The sequence below is a fragment of the Danio rerio genome, chromosome 5 (assembly GCF_049306965.1).
Source record: "Danio rerio strain Tuebingen ecotype United States chromosome 5, GRCz12tu, whole genome shotgun sequence".
In the NCBI taxonomy this organism is placed as follows: Eukaryota; Metazoa; Chordata; class Actinopteri; order Cypriniformes; family Danionidae; genus Danio; species Danio rerio.
Window position 1 is genome coordinate 76867501 of NC_133180.1, and position 17713 is coordinate 76885213.

At 36.9% G+C, this 17713-nt stretch overlaps 1 protein-coding gene across 1 annotated transcript in view; it reads right to left on the bottom strand.

Annotated features, from left to right (window-relative positions):
• Window positions 1–17713, bottom strand: part of astn2 (astrotactin 2) — a 574772-nt gene that overhangs the window by 310972 nt on the left and 246087 nt on the right. The window contains exon 4 of the mRNA XM_073951693.1: window positions 7120–7269. Coding sequence (XP_073807794.1) covers window positions 7120–7269 — 150 coding nt within the window. The remainder of the gene's footprint in view (window positions 1–7119; window positions 7270–17713) is intronic.

Below are 17713 nucleotides of genomic sequence, written 5' to 3' on the forward strand. Positions count from 1 at the left end.
TTTCCCCACCATTTTTCCAAACAGTTAACACAGATGTCATTCAAGCAGTCCAAACTCCATTGTTTTAGTTTTGGTAACCAAACAGAATCCATCTATTCCTAACTATTAAAAACTACCAACATCAGTATGAAATCACTGAAGCACCGGTTTGACACTACTTCACACAAATCTTCAATTAGCCATCATTCTGCAAACCTTATAAAAACGATGGAAGGTCTGTGTTGTTCTGTGCCAGCATTGATGGAGGAGGTCAATATGGCTGTGTCCTATACTCCCAATAGATTTGACTGTATATTAGTTTACATGTGTTTTCTCTAATATTTACAGTATTTTATTACTTTTGTCTGTTTTTTTTTAAATACAGTATTTCAGTTTTCAGCCACAGTTTGAAAAATGTCATGAATTCAATATATATTCAATCAAAGCACATCTTATTCTTGATCCAATTCTTTGCAAAAAGGCGAATTTGACAGCCCAAATAGAGACAACAAATGCCATTGGCTATAAGCTACAATGGCAAGCAATGGTGGTGCATTTTGAGTTCTGTATTTTGTTTTTTGTTGTCCATTGTGTAATGATTAATTGAAAGAGCTCATATACTTGTTTGCAAGTTGTGTAGTTTGAAGGTAAAACTAGCTTCTGTTGCATATGTTAAATGTTTTGACACGATATGTGCCTTTTGCAAGCAAAATGTGTCATTTTGACCATGAGTGCCGCTGTTTAGGCCTGTGTGTTTACTGTTCTGAAAATGTGGAGTTTCAGTTGACAACTACATCCAAGCAATCGAGAAAAACTGTAAACTGAAATTGGGAAAAAAAAAATAAACACGGGGGCTAATAATTCTGACTTCAACTGTACATACATGCATGCAGTTCGTTTAGTGTGAAGGTTGGTGCAATTCAATCCACAGTAAAGGAAGAAAATGAAATACATCACAGAGGCATACTCTTGTTGTTTTTTCCTGCTGGCGGTAAATAGATTCAGTGAAAGATAGACCTGCAATCAAATATGTATTGAACAGATCTGTGTTGTTGACAATGCACTGGGTTTATGAATACATTTAATAAGCGTCTTGTGCTGTGTGTGTGAACGCCACAGTGATATTTCATCTTAAAGTGAGCTGCTTCATAGGCATTTTGTATGGGTCTGCTTCCTTACTATAGTGGAAACTATTTTACAGCATTATTATCCGGCTCTTACATTCATTTCCATTGGCTTAGTCCTTTTATTAATCAGAGGTCGCCACAGTGGAATGAACCACCAACTATTCCAGCATATGTTTTACACTGTGGATGCCCTTCCAGCTGCAACCCAGTACTTGGAAACCCCCATACACACTCATTTACACACACACTCATACACTACGGCCTATCAATTCTCCTATAGCGCATGTGTTTGTACTATTGGGGAAACCGGTGCACCGGAATCAAACAAAAATCACCTCCACAGCATATTGCACGAGTCAAAGATTATTATTGAGTAGTTAGTATCTATTTAACCTCCAAACTAGATGCAGATCAGAAACGAATTGGTAAGTACTTTTCATTCATCGACTGCTCATCTGCATAAACCTCTGAACTCCATGCGTGTCATTTTCTTACAGGGCTTGATCTCGTACATGAGGTGTTCGCGTGGCTCTTCCTCCGTGTTAATTGGAGGTGCTTGAAGCTTCTGCTTGAAAGTTTGAGGTGTGCGAGTTGCTGTGAGAGGAGAGGTGATTATGACGTGTGAGAAGACAAAAGCAGGTCTCTCAGGCAAATTCTGATCGTTATTTTTATGACAATAGACTGTGATTACAGCTCAGGGTGCGAGACAGCGTTCCCGTGTCTGATTTACTGCAGTGTTTGTGTGTTTTGAAGCCCCCGAGGAGGTGAGTGAGATGCTGTTACTGCAAAAACCTCAGACTTTCTTAATAAAAGAATAGAAAATAAAACTTGTTTCAGTTTATGGTACATCATTGTGTTCAAAAGGCGGAGACCTTCAGCGAAAATGCTGGCTTTTAAGTTTAATTGGAAATTATTGGCAGCGGCACTTGATATACAGTTGAAACCAGTTTACATTCACTCAAAAAAAGGTACATAACCATTTTATTTAATTTTTTTTTAAATGTCTGATGGTAAATCATATACTAAACGTTTACTATTTTAGGTCTGTTAGGATTTCCTAAATGATTTACATTTGCTAAAAGCCAAAATAATGAGATAATTATTTTGGGATTATTAATTTCAAGACTGTCAAAAGACAGTCATATTTCCTTGGTATTTATTTATTTATTTATTTATTTTTTTTAATTTTTTAATGTTTACATTTGCTAAATGCCAAAATAATAAGATTTATTGATTGATTGATTGATTGATTTATTTATTTATTTATTTATTTATTTATTTATTTATTTATTTATCATTCATTCATTCATTTTCTTGTCGGCTTAGTCCCTTTATTATTCCGGGGTCACCACAGCGGAATGAACCGCCAACTTATCCAGCAAGTTTTTACGCAGTGGATGCCCTTCCAGCCGCAACCCATCTCTGGGAAACATCCACACACACATTCACACACACACCCATACACTACGGACAATTTAGCCTACCCAATTCGCCTGTACTGCATGTCTTTGGACTGTGGGGGAAACCGAAGCACCCGGAGGAAACCCACACGAAGGCAGGGAGAGCATGCAAACTCCACACAGAAATGCCAACTGAGCCAAGGTTCGACCCAGCGACCTTCTTGCTGTGAGGCGACAGCACTGCACACTGCGCCCCTGCCTCGCCATTTATTTTTTATTAGATTCTAGACAATCAAAAGTTTACACACATTCCCTTGGTATTAGTTTATCTTTGCTTTTAAACTGTATAACGTTGGTCAAATGTTTTGGGTCTCCCTCCACAAGCTTCTCACAATAGTTTGCAGGGATTTTGGCCCATTCCTCCTAATAGAAATGTTGTAACTGAGTCAGATTTGTAGGCTGTCTTGCTCGCACAAGCTTTTTCAACTCAGAGAGAGACGCACAAAAATTTCAGGGTTAAAATTAAGTAGCTGTGAGACTTGCAACCCAGTCTCAATGTTGATATATACCCCTATATACATTTCTGGAGATCGCAAAATACATCCCAGGAGGTACGTTTATTTGCAGCTTCTATTTTCGTGAATCCTCCAGAGGCCACTGTGTATGCTTTTATTAGATCTCAAATTTCTCTGGCGAGTGACTTTTACTATATATATAACGCTGTGTTCACACCAGACGCGGAACGCGAGGATAAATCGCGATATTCGCGCGTAAATAGCCTCGTGAACATTTGAGTTTACTCGCTTCATTCGCGCGTCAAATTCACTTCAAAACAGACGCCGATTTGCGTGATGGGCAGGGCTTCTGTCTGACCGAAGACACTAGCTTCATAGCTTAACGGCTAACATAGATTTTATGAAGAAAATAACAGTGTTTATGTGCTTTATGAAGGCTGAAAAACAGCGTCGATACGTTTAGGGCCGTGTCTGAGTCCACTACATAATTTCAGAGGTGCATCCAGCTCTGTGAGCTCATAAACTCCTCCAGAAACTGAACCAGGATGACGGAGGCTTTCAGCGGTGCTTCTGACTGAGCCAAGCCAAGTTTGATGAACTGTTGTCGGTGAAGGCTGGAGGATTTCCCCCGGAACAGCGACAACAGGTTCTAGTCACAATCACGCCCCCACAAGAGCAAGCTTCTGATTGGTTAACGCGGCGCGAATGTACGCTGAAGTTCAGATTTTCGAATTCGAGAGATTCGCGCGAAACCCGCGTTAAACGCGTCAAATGCGCAAAACGCTCAATTCGCCCCGCGCCATTCGCGCAATTTGCGTGTATCGCGCCGCAGGATGTCTATTCGCGTGTTTGCATTGACTTAACATGTAAATCACTCGCGCTTGACGCGCCTGGTGTGAACGCAGCATAAAGAACGTTCATGATCTTTCTATATCAACTACATATTGTTTTACATGAATAATATTGCAACAATAACTGAATGCAAATTTGTATTTTGTTTTTAAACGTGTTCCAGCATTTAATGATTTCCTACATATACCCATCTAAATTTCAGATATTAGTAATAGACTTGTGGAATGAATATAGTGCTTGCTTTATGAGCTATTTGAACTGTACTATCATGCTGCCTTTTTATAAATGTTTAAAGCTTGACAGCCACTAGCCTGAATAAGCTTTCAGCATTTTGGACCAGAACGCAAAAGCGAGAACAATGAAATGTTCCTCTAAAACATTTGCACAAGCCTCCAGAACTGCTTATGCATTTCCGCCTGGCATCTCTGACCAGGAAACTGGCATAAGCAGCTTCCCTCCCTCAACCTTTCTCAGTCTTAATCTACTTAAGAGACCAACCCCGCGTGTAAATCCATGCAAATGTGCCGCGGGAATTGTGTGGAAAGCAAAATCACAAGCCATGAGGAAAAAAAAAAAAAAAATGAAATTACTTGACACAAACTGCCACGTCAGGCGCAGTGGTATTAACATATCACACTGACCCCTCTCTAAAAGTAATATTTGACCATGCATTTCATTCATTTGGTGGGTTTTTATTTCTGGAAGGACCTAATCTGCACTTACCGGCCACTTTATTAGGTACACCTTACTAGTACCAGGTTGGACCCTATTCTGCCTTTAGAACTGCCTTAATCCTTGGTGGCATAGATTCAACAAGGTGCTGGAAATATTTCTCAAAGATTTTGCTCCATATTCACATGACAGCATCACGCAGCTGCTGCAGATTTGTCGGCTGCACATCCATGATGCCAATCTCCCGTTCCACCACATCCCAAAGCTGCTCTGTTGGATTGAGTTCTGGTGACTGTGGAGGCCATTTGAGTACAGTGAACTCATTGTCATGTTCAAGAAACCAGTCTGAGATGATTCATGTTTATGACATGGCCACACAGGATTAAGAACAAAGGTAAAAGGAGGTCCAACCTGGTACTAGTAAAGTGTACCTAATAAAGTGGCCGGTGAGTGTGAGTTAGACTTAAATACATAAGAAACACTCAGAAATTAATCTAATTACATCTATTAAAAATTAAAAAGCATTTAAATGCATTGATCACACTGCCACGTCAGGCATAGTGGTATAAATAAATCACACTGACCCCTATCTCAAGTAATATTTGACCATGCATTTGATTCATTTGGTGGGTTTTTATTTCTAGAAGAGCCTAATCTACTTGTTAGCAGCCAGATGAACTTGCACTCCTTCTTCTCGGTTTAATTGAGTTCCAGCTCTGTGCCGGAGTTGGTCCCATTAGCCTGTTTGTTATCCTCAATGGAGGCAGGAAAGGGAAAAAGAAAAGAGTTTTGTGCTGAAGGCAGATTTTCATGTGGGCAGTAATTAAAGGTCCTGGAAAGATTTTATTTCAGGGAAGTGGAGAAAACGAGCCACGCGGTGAGGAGTTGAAAAAAAAAAAAAAATCAAGGCTAGAATGGATTCTTTTCACGCTGCTGTATTTGAGCGCTGCGACCCGGCAGGCGACGCTTCCACTCGGGTTTAATTTCAGGGTGGAGACTGGCGCTGGTAAATTGTGGCTCAGCGGTGAGGCTAATGGGATGGGAATGTTTTTAAGCTCTGACCTGATTGAGCGGCAGTGGCGTGTGGCGAATTTATGAAATGATGACTTATGTGTTTGGCTTTTATTTAGTTTTAGTTCAATGCTAATTCATTCTGAATTTCTGCCGGATGAGTTGGGAGTATTTCGACGGCACTGATACTTCTGGATGAGAATGAAATTGAAACGAAACTGAGCCACATATGATGATGATGATCGTTTACTGTAAAAAAAAAAAAAAACGGATGAACTCCCTACACATTATTGATACTGTTATTGATCTAAACTGAATCAACAATGAACGCATTTGATTGGAATAAATCCACTTTTTGGCTGCATTGATATTCCTGGATGAGAACAAAATGAAAAGGGCCTCTATTATGCATCACAAAAGGTCATATTTTGGTTTTGCGCATGATCAGTACCTGGATGGGAGACCACACGGGAAAGCTAGGTTGCTGCCGGATGTGGTGTTAGTGAGGCCAGCAGGGGGCACCCAACCTGCAGTCTGTGTGGGTCCCCAGTATAGTGATGGGGACTCCATACTGCTCAGTGAGCGCCGTCTTTCGGATGAGACGTCAAACTGAGATCCTGACTCTCTGTGGTCATTAAAAATCCCAGGATGTCCTTTGAAAAGGAGTAGGGGTTTAACCCTGGCATCCTGGCCACATTTGGCCACAGCCGGCAGCTACTGTAGCTCTCTGCAACTCTCACATGGTCGCCCACTGAAGCTAAGCAGCGCTGTGCCCGGTCAGTACCTGGATGGGAGACCACATGGGAAAGCTAGGTTGCTGCCGGATGTGGTGTTAGTGAGGCCAGCAGGGGGCGCCCAGCCTGCGGTCCGTGTGGCTCCCCAGTATAGTGATGGGGACTCCATACTGCTCAGTGAGCATCCCCATATTATAAAAAGCTTCATCATCCTGACTCCTCTCGACCAATCAGCTGGTGTGTTGTGTGCGGTCTGGTGCAATATGGCTGCCGTCACACAGGGGCGCAAAAAAGGGGGTATTGCAGTATATGCGGCGCATAGGGACGCCACACATTGGGGGCGCCACTGTGCCAAAACTATTTTTGAAATTATCCTTATTAAAAGTTTCAAATAATAAAAATAAATAAACATTTTTTTTTGTCAAAAATGTTTATTTTGCATTTTATATGGATATAACATTGCATTTTATTAGCTAAAAAATTATACCACCCCTCCCCCTCCGCTGACCATCTGATCTGTAGCACCTGGATATTATTGCGTTGCTCGGTTATAGTAACATGTTCAAAATGGAGAGAAAAATGAAGAGATGCGGAGCGCAAAGTAGAAAACGAAAATAACCTGTAAAAAAAAAATCTTCAAACTCCCCTCTCGCCCTGCAATGGGAGGGAGCCCCGGGCTCGAGGATCTCATGAGCTCAGGGCCCTCTCTCGGGACAGCATGCCAACTCTTGTCAACTCTTGAATGCATTTTTAGCATCATCACACTAGCCCTTAGTGACATATGATACTTCATGTATGTGTGTGCGTGAGTGTGTGTGTCATTGCAAACCTCTGGTGTGTGTTGGTCCTCTCTTCCGCCCTGTGGAGGAGCTGTGCGTGACGTTCTGGAAGTGTGTAATCTCCATAGTGGTGTTGGTTCGGAAACTCTCTTTAAACCTCTGCATCAAGGCCTCTACGCTCTCCTGATCTGGGTCCAGCGCTGAAACACACACACACACACACACACACAAGCCTGTGAGACACACACCTCTGCTGAAAGGCATTAGAGGGCAGCGCGTGATTTACTACATGAGCAAAAAATGCTGAAGTCATGCTTATCTATTCCTGTGTAAAAAAGAGAAGATAAATGAGCGTAAAGGGTGCGAGATGATTTACTCGGTAAACGGTTTGTCCTTAAAAGAGAAATGAGGGCAGGTGAGTTATGCACATCTCCAGAACTTCATTTAACACACTCTCCTATACTGTCCGCGCTTCTATATCTCTCCGCATCACCTCTGTGCTCTTATCGTGAACAGACACGCTTTGATGATGTGTGCACGTGGGGAAGAAAGATAAAGATTATGGAAATCTGAGAGAGAGAGAGAGGAAAAGCGCAGGCCATGGAGGAAGTGTGTTTGCTCTTCAGTGACGGTTTAAAAGAAGACCCTTTGTTCTCACCGTGAGAGTTAAAGTCATGATAAAGTCATGCTATGATACCCCTGAAATGCTGTAAAGGGAAAGTTCTCTAGAAACAACCTTTTAAAATCTTTCAAATGATTCATTCATTTATTCATTCATTCAGTCATTCATTTTTATTTATATATTTTGTACTATTTATTTATTAAACGAGTCACTACATTATTTATTTATTTATTTATTTATTTATTTATTTATTTATTAAACAAGTCATTACATTAATAATTTGTTCATTTGTTTATTAATTTTTTTTTTATCAAACAAGCAACTACGTTTTATTTTTAATAATTTTTTTTATAATTATTATTATTGTTTTATTTATTATTTTATTTATTTATTTAACAAACAAGTCACTACCTTATTCACCCATTCTTTCATTAATTAATTAATTCATTTATTTATTTATTTAATTTTTTTTTCATTTATTTATTAAATGAGTCTCTACGTGATTTATTTGTTTGTTTATTTATTTATTTTTTTTCATTTATTTATTTATTTAATAAACAAGTCACTAAATTGTTTATTAATTCATTTACTTATATATTTATTAAATGAGTCACTACTAGATTTATTTATTTATTTGTTTTTTGTTTGTTTGTTTATTTATTTTTTTAACAAGCCTCTACATTATTTATTTACTTATTTATTTATTTAACAAACAAGTCACTACAATATTTCTTTATTTGTTCATTTATTAATTAATTAATTAATTTATTTATTTATTTATTTATTTATTTATTTATTTATTTTATATATATATATATATATATATATATATATATATATATATATATATATATATATATATATATATATATATATATATATATATATATATATATATATATATATATATATATATATATATATTTTTTTTTTTAAATGAGTCTCTACATGATTTATTTGTTTATTTATTATTTTTATTTATTTATTTAACAAGTCACTACATTATTTATTTTTTATTCATCTATTTATTTATTTTATTCATGCATTTAATTATTGTTATTTTTTATTTATTGAACAAGTCACTATATTATTTGTTAATAAATTAATTAATTTATTAAATAATTAATGTTTTTATTAAACAAGTCACTACATTATTTATTTAGTTATTCATTTAACAAGTCAACTACTTTATGTATTTATTTTTATTTATTTATTAAACAAGTCACTACATGATTTATGTATTTATTTATTTATTTATTTATTAATCAATCATAGCAAAATTACAGTTATTTTAAAAGCATCCGTTAAAAAATATCTGCATCATTTTAACTCGAACACAGGTAGTGAATGAATAGAAGTGTCCTGTCAATAGGATGAGGCCAAGCCTGAATGTGCTTGAACACTTCATTTCAAATTCATGGCCACTGTGGTGCTTAAACAGCTTCCCGCTCTTCTAGAAAGGCATCCAGTCGATGCTGAAATATGGATTCAGGGATTCACTCCCATTCTGACACAAATAGCATCAGTGAGGTCAAACCTTGACTTTGGTGGGCCTGTTTCACAGTCCAATTTCCATTCCATGCCGAAAGTCGAAGCTACTCTTCAGGTGCAGGCCAAGGTCTTTTCTATATATAGCAAAAACCTCTTAGTACCATCTTCAATTTGATTTAAAAATGTTTCTTACAGGTTCAGTCTATGTTCAGTTATTTTACTTAAAATGCAATGAAAAAAAAAGGATCTATTATTTGTCATTAAAGTGAATTTACTTAATAGCAGCCTGACAAAAATGCTCATTGCAGAAGAAAATGTCAGATGGCATTTAAATTTGCATTTGAACTCTTCATATATACAGTTGAAGTCAGAATTATTAGCCCCCTTGAAATATTAGACTGCTTATTTATTTTTTATTTATATATTTGACTAGATATTCTTCAAGACACTTCTACAGCTTAAAGTGACATTTAAAGGCTTAACTAGGTTAATTAGGTTAACTAGGCAGGTTAGGGTAATTATGCAAGTTATTGTATAACAATGGATTGTTCTGTTGATTATCAATAAAAAATATAGCTTAAAGAGGCTAATAATTTTGTCCTTAAAATGTCCTTAAAAAACTGCATTTATTCAAGGTCTCTAGATTACGCTTATTTTACCACAATAAAATATGATCATGCTATGATTTTTAATGATTTAATTAGGACAGTAAGGTCTGACTTTGCGTAGTAATGTTATGAAAAGCAAAGTATTGTTTATTTATTTATTTATTTATTTATTTAAATTTATTTATTATTTTACAATTAGTCAACTACATTATTTATTTATTAAACAGGTCAACTACTTTATTTATTTATTTAACAAGTCACTGCATGCTTTATTTTTCGATTTATTAATTTAACAAGTCAACTACTTCAATTTATTTATTAAACAAGCCACTACATGATGTGTATATAAATAAATAAATATATATATATATATATATATATATATATATATATATATATATATATATATATATATATATATATATATATATATATATATATATATATATATATATATATATATATATATATTTATTTATTTATTTATTTTTTTCAATATATATATTTATTTGATTATTTATTTAACAAGTCAACTACTTTATTTATTTATTTATTTATTTATTTATTTATTTATTTATTTATTTATTTATTTATTTATTTATAATTGTGTCCATAATCATAATTTTAATGTCTTCAGTGTCAGGTAATGTTCATTTATTCATTCATTCATTCATTCATTCATTCAATCATTTCCTTTTCTGGTTAGTCCCTTTAATTATCTGGGGTCACCACAGCGGAATGAACCGCCAACTTATCCAGCATATGTTTTACGCAGCGAATGCCCTTACAGCTGCAAGCCATCTCTGGGAAACATCCACACACTCTCATTCACAAACAAAAACTACAGACAATTTAGCCTACCCAATTCACCTGTACCGCATGTCTTTACTGTGGGGAAAACCGGAGCACCTGGAGGAAACCCACGCGAACACAGGGAGAACATGCAAACTCCACACAGAAACGCCAACTGAGCCGAGGCTCTAACCAGCAAACTTCTCGCTGTGAGGTGACAGCACTACCTACTCCGCCACTTCGTCGCACTGTCCGGTAACGTTATGAAAAGCAAATAATAACAATTATTATTTTTATTATTTTAACAATTAAAAAAAAAAAAACTAAAACCATGCTCTATCCCAAATAAAATAACAATTAACTTAATGCTATAGACTTGCTAAAGCAGCAATAATTCCACATGACTGGAGCACATCCGGCCACCGAAGCGGCTCTTCAAGTTCATGAGAGGTCACCATATGACTCAAGTAAACATGTTTGGCCTCCCGTTTGGAAATCAACAACTATTCCAAATGGGAGGCCAAAGAACAGCTATCCAGTCTGTGCGATGCCCACAAATCTGCAATGTTTATATTATATCTCCAACTGGCAGCAAATCAGAGAGCCTCAGGGGACGCCGCTGACCCATCTCAACACGTTCTGGCCCATTTGCACCACAGCAGAGGCATAATATATAAAAATAAACTCTTATTGTCTGCGCCAGGAGTGGGAGGGAGGTGAAACGGAGAGATGGAGTGGGATGAGATGCCTCAAAAAGTCGCAAACAATTTATCTCCCACCTCCATTACAAAGAGCCATCGCTGTACTCCCTACGGCTGGTGCTGCATCACAACTTCAATTAACTTGAGATATGTAGAGAAGCGCTCCTTTTCTCCCTCTCTGCGGAGGCATAATGGCTCTGGACAGGGGCGATTTCATTCCCGTACTGTGTGCTTTTTATGTTGAAGGCCCCCTGATGGAGAACTTTGCAGATGGATGAAGCCTGTCGTGAGGGAATTTGTCTTTATGTTGCCGGCTTTCACTGGTTTGTGTCAGGTTGTCTAATTAGCAGCTGCTTGCTTATTAATGGAGGTGTCACATTTAAGTGTGGATACTGTTCACTAGATATGGGATGAGTGTGGGGAACTTGCTGTTAAAGCATTATGTCATGAGTTACACAGAACGAGTCGTCTGCCATTTTTTTATTTGTATACCAATGGATCCAGACAGGCAACGACACAAGTTCACATCGACAGCCACAAAGGTGAGGTCACATTCATCATACTTTAACATGCTTCTTTACATGATGCTACCTAACAAGAAAACGTTATATGGTAAACATACAGTAGTATTTTTAGAAACAGAGTTAGATGGATGGATGGATAGATGGATGGGCAGATAGACAGGTGGATGGATGGATGGATGGATGGATGGATGGATGGATGGATGGATACTGTACATGGATGGATGGATGGATAGATAGATAGATAGATAGATAGATAGATAGATAGATAGATAGATAGATAGATAGATAGATAGATAGATAGATAGATAGATAGATAGATAGATAGATAGATAGATAGATAGATAGATAGATAGATAGATAGATAGATGACAGATAGATGATAGATGATAGATAGATAGATAGATAGATAGATAGATAGATAGATAGATAGATAGATAGATAGATAGATAGATAGATAGATAGATAGATGATAGATAGATGATAGATGATAGATAGATAGATAGATAGATAGATAGATAGATAGATAGATAGATAGATAGATAGATAGATAGATAGATAGATAGATAGATAGATAGATAGATAGATAGATAGATAGATAGATAGACGGATGGATAGATGGATGGATAGATGGATGGATGGATGGAAAGATAGATAGATAGATAGATAGATAGATAGATAGATAGATAGATAGATAGATAGATAGATAGATAGATAGATAGATAGATAGATAGATAGATAGATAGATGATAGATAGATAGATGATAGATAGATAGATAGATAGATAGATAGATAGATAGATAGATAGATAGATAGATAGATAGATAGATAGATGATAGATAGATGATAGATGATAGATAGATAGATAGATAGATAGATAGATAGATAGATAGATAGATAGATAGATAGATAGATAGATAGATAGATAGAGATAGATAGATAGATAGATAGATAGATAGATAGATAGATAGATAGATAGATAGATAGATAGATAGATAGATAGATAGATAGATAGATAGATAGATAGATAGATAGATAGATAGGAAATATTATATTATATTATAAAAATATTATAGGAAATACAGTGAAAAATTCCTGAACCTGTTCAACATCATTTGGGAAACATTGGTAAACCTCTGAATGTAAATCAGGGAACGCTCAGCATCTGCTGCTGAATGCTGTAGTCAGTTTAAAGCATTGCTCATTGTTTTATCAGTGCAGCACAGTAGCAGACTCTCAGTCAAGTTTAATTTCCCTAGGGCAGACCTAAAACAAAGACAACAGAAAACAAAACAACTCAATCTGAGCAAGCTCTGTTAGTGTCGATAGTGCTGAACTCTCGTTTGACTAATCTCTCACCGAGGCCTAAAATGCTAATGGAGCCAAATTAATGAATCTTTTCTTATGCATTTGGCTGTACTAAAGAGGGTGTGTGCTCTGACCAGGATAAAGCAGTACACGTATATAGACAGTTGAAGCCAGAATTATCAGCCCCCCGTATATTTCTCCCCCAATTTCTGTTTAATGGAGAGAAGATTTTTCAACATTTCTAAACTTAATATTTTTAATAACTCATTTCTAATGATTTATTTTATCTTTGCGATGATGACAGCCCATAATACTAGACTAGATATTCTACAAGACACTTGTATTCAGCTTAATATGACATTTAAAGGCTTAACTAGGTTAATTAGGGCAGGGGTTCCCAAACTTTTCAGCACGCGACCCCTAAAATAACAATGCCAGTGACTCGCGACCCCCAATATCCTCTGATGTGGTTATAAATACAGCATGCAATGGCGCGCACACACACACACACCAATAGACCCAAGTCTATTCTTCGTTTAATTTTTTTTAAATGTATGTCAGTGCTGTAAATGGGCCAGAAAGTTTAACCTGGTGTTATAAAATCAATCTGCTGCATCTGAAGCTATTGCTGTCTTTAATATAATGTAATTACCCCAGGGGTCGCAATCCATTAGAACTAGTAAATAAGCTCCTATAGTAACTATAAACGTTTTTTTCTCTTCAGTTGGTTATGGATAAAATATGGTCATTCTTATGGCCTAATAATAATAAGTAGATTTTTGGAAATCAACAGGCAACCCCCCTTCATTGTTCCGCGACCCCTCTAGGGGTTCCGACCCCCACTTTGAGAACCACTGAATTAGGGTAAAGTTTGGGTAATTAGACAAGTCCTTGTATAACAGTGGTTTGTTCAGGAAACAATCCAAAATTATTATTGCTTAAGGAGGCTAATAATATTGACCTTAAAATAGGCTTAAAACTATTAAAATCTGCTTTTATTCTAGCCAAAATAAAAGAAGACCTTCTCCAGAGGAAAAAAATATTATAGGAAATACTTTGAAAAATTCCTGAATCTGTTCAACATCTAGACTAGATATTCTTCAAGACACTTGTATTCAGCTTAAGTGACATTTAAAGGCTTAGCTAGGTTAATCAGGGTAAAGTTAGGCTTATTAGGCAAGTCACTGTTAGTAAAGCAGACACTCGATGCATCACTTAGCTGGTTTCCACACAAGTTTCTGCATCTTGCTTATATACACTATGAACAGCAGCTACGCTAATTATTCTCTTTTTTTCTCCATTTCCACCTGGGGATACTCATCCAGAGGCCCTCAGACTATGTGGAGTCACTGTTGGATCCAATACCAGCGACGAGATGATCCCAAGGTTTCCATAATCCGGGACCAGGCCATATCCTGAGCTGCTGCTGCGGTGGTCATGGAGGAGTGGAGAACATGAGACTTATATATATATATATATATATATATATATATATATATATATATATATATATATATATAAAGAGAGAGAGAGAGAGAGAGATAGAGAGAGAGAGATAGAGAGATAGGAACACCCCTCACAGATCTCTCTTTTGAATTAATATTTTATACAGGATGCTTTACAATAATATATTTGTGCATATACAGATTTTTCAGTACCGATGCAAAGTTTGGGGAAAAAAAAAAAAATATATATATATATATATATATATATATATATATATTTTTTTTTTTTTTTTTTTTTTTTTTTTTGCTATTAAGTGATTGTAAAGTTTTAATCATTATTAAGAGGTTAAGTGAATTAAAATGGCATCTGAATATGGCAGGTGAATGTTAACATTACTTTGATTAAGTTTGAACTTAAGACTTAGCCTGAGAGTTAGCCTGCCCCGGACCAGGCCAGTTTCCCAGCATAAGTTGCCGGGGTAACTAAATTTAAACTATCGTAAATTTGATTTATGAAACCGAATCCACCATTAATAAAGCTGACTTACCAAAATAAGACTGGCTTTTTCTGTAAGCTTGGTTTATGGAATAGCCCCCTGGTGTTTTAAACAATGGATTGACTACGTGTATGTAGGATGAAAGTCGTACGACATCTTCCCTGTCCACCTTACTCTGAGGACAAAGTCAACTCTCAATATTATCTCTTTTGTTTTGCCAGGTAAGAGCTGTACCAAAAAGTCATGAACAAACAATCGAAAATAAAATGAACAGAAATCACAAAAAAAAAAAAAAAATGGGCAGAAACAATACTAAATCATTTTATCCAAACGAAATTAACGAATAACAAAATAATGTCGGCAAAAACACACAAAAACAGGATCAAAGGAAAAGCGTGCTTTCATCCGCTCTCCCTGGCGCCCTTATATGTGACAGAGCCACGTCACTCAATGATGAGTGACTGGGCTCCTGACCAATCGGCTTCCGCGTAGGCGGACCTAGAGGATATGACTGGCAGCCTCAAGATACAGCAACCGTAGAAGAAAAAATATTATAGGAAATACTGTGAAAATAACTTTGAAAACGAACAAAAAAATCCATAATTCTGACATTTTAAACTGTGTGCTTAATTGCACGTTTATATTAAACTTCGTAGCGCCACTTAATAGTAAGTGTACTTCCACTGAAATTAATAATTCATTACAATCCCCCACAGACAAAATGAATCAGAAAAACAAAGGCACTGAAAGAGTGGCCGGTCAGCGTTTCATTCTCTGCCAGATTCTCAAGAGCAAAGCGTGGTAAAAACGCAGTAATGCTCAGTATTCCCTGCAGGCTCTTTGACTGTGCTCATGGCTAATCCAGCCGCAGCTAACCAAACACATCGAGCTCCACTTAAGACTGACCTGCCGTGACTGAGAAATACCTGAGGTTAACAGATCCATGCATTTTGCATGTCCACGGCCACTGTTTGTTCTGCTGGGAATCAGACATGAAGCCCTTAAGAGTGGGAGACACTGAGGTCTGAGTGTCTGCTGCTGAAATAACCCTCTAAATAGGAGAACATTTCACAAATGATGTTTAACACAGCACGGAATTTTGAACAGTATTTCCTATAATATTTTTCTCTTCTGGAGAAACCATATATACACACACACACACTGGCCACTTTATTAGGTACACCATACTAGTACCGGGTTGGACCCCTTTTCACACCACCAGCCGGAACCATTCATGCAAGGTTCATGCTTTCAGGTTGTTGAGGCCAAATTCTGACCCCACCATGTGAATGTGTCAGCAGAAATGGAGACTCATCAAAGCAGGCAACGTTTCTCCAGTCTTCTCTTGTCCAGTTTTGTTGAGTCTGTGTGAATTGTAGCCTCAGTTTCCTGTTCTTAGCTGACATGAGCGGAGGTACTGCTGCTGTAGCCCATCCGCCTCAAGGTTGGACGTGTTGAGACGCTTTTCTGCAGGCCTCGGTTGTAATGAGTGCTTATTGGAGTTACTGTTGCTTTTCTATTAGCTGGAACCAGTCTGGCCATTCTCCTCTGACCATCAACAAGGCATTTGCGCCCACAGAACTGCCGCTCACTGGATGTTTCCTTTTTTTCAGACCATTCTCTGTAATCCTTTGAGATGGTTGTGCATGAAAATCCAAGTAGATCAGCAGTTTCTGAAATACTCAGAGCAGCCCGTCTGGCAACAACAACCATGCCACGTTCAAAGTCACTTAAATCTCCTTTCTTGCCCATTCTGAAGCTCGCTTTGAACTTGAACATGTCTACATGCCTAAATACATTGAGCCGCAGCCATCTGATTGGCTGATTAGAAATTTGCGTTAACGAGCAGTTGGACAGGTGTACCTAATAAAGTGGCCAGTCATATACAATGACCGGCCACTTTATTAGGTACACCTGTCCAACTGATATATATATATATATATATATATATATATATATATATATATATATATATATATATATATATATATATATATATATATATATATAGCCTTTAAATGTCACTTTAAGCTGAATACTAGTATCTTGACGAATATCTAGTCAAATATTATTTACTGTCATCATGACAAAGATAAAAAAAATTGGTTATTAGAAAGGAATTATTAAAACTGTTATGTTATGAAAAGTAGTTCATTGGTAAAATCTAAACGTTCACTTGCCAACTCACTCATGACAGCAAAGCTAGTATTATTTGTCCTGCCGACTCGATTCTTATTGACCACACTAAACACGGATCGATTGAAGGAACATTGCGTTGGGAGTGTGTCCTAACACAAACAACACCGATGGTGAAGATGACAAAATATTAGATGCCCCAATAACCGGGTCAGCATACGGTGACTCAATGCTGCTCGTGTCCTAGTTTGGTGATGGTGAGTAACCTGGAGAAAATTGTCTCTAATGATTTTGGCTTTTATTTTGCTGTTTTTCTGGGTCATCCGTCTCGCTGTGACTGTCTGGGCTCCTCTGTGCTATTGATCGCTCATCGCAAACAGAGAAAACAGCACTGATTCACTCAGATTAAAGCTGGAGCATACTGTACACACATACTTGGAAAATTATCATATGGACATGGACAGAATGTTTTGCAGCATATGTGTATGCCCTCATAGCAAGACATCTTGATTTTGATATCTAT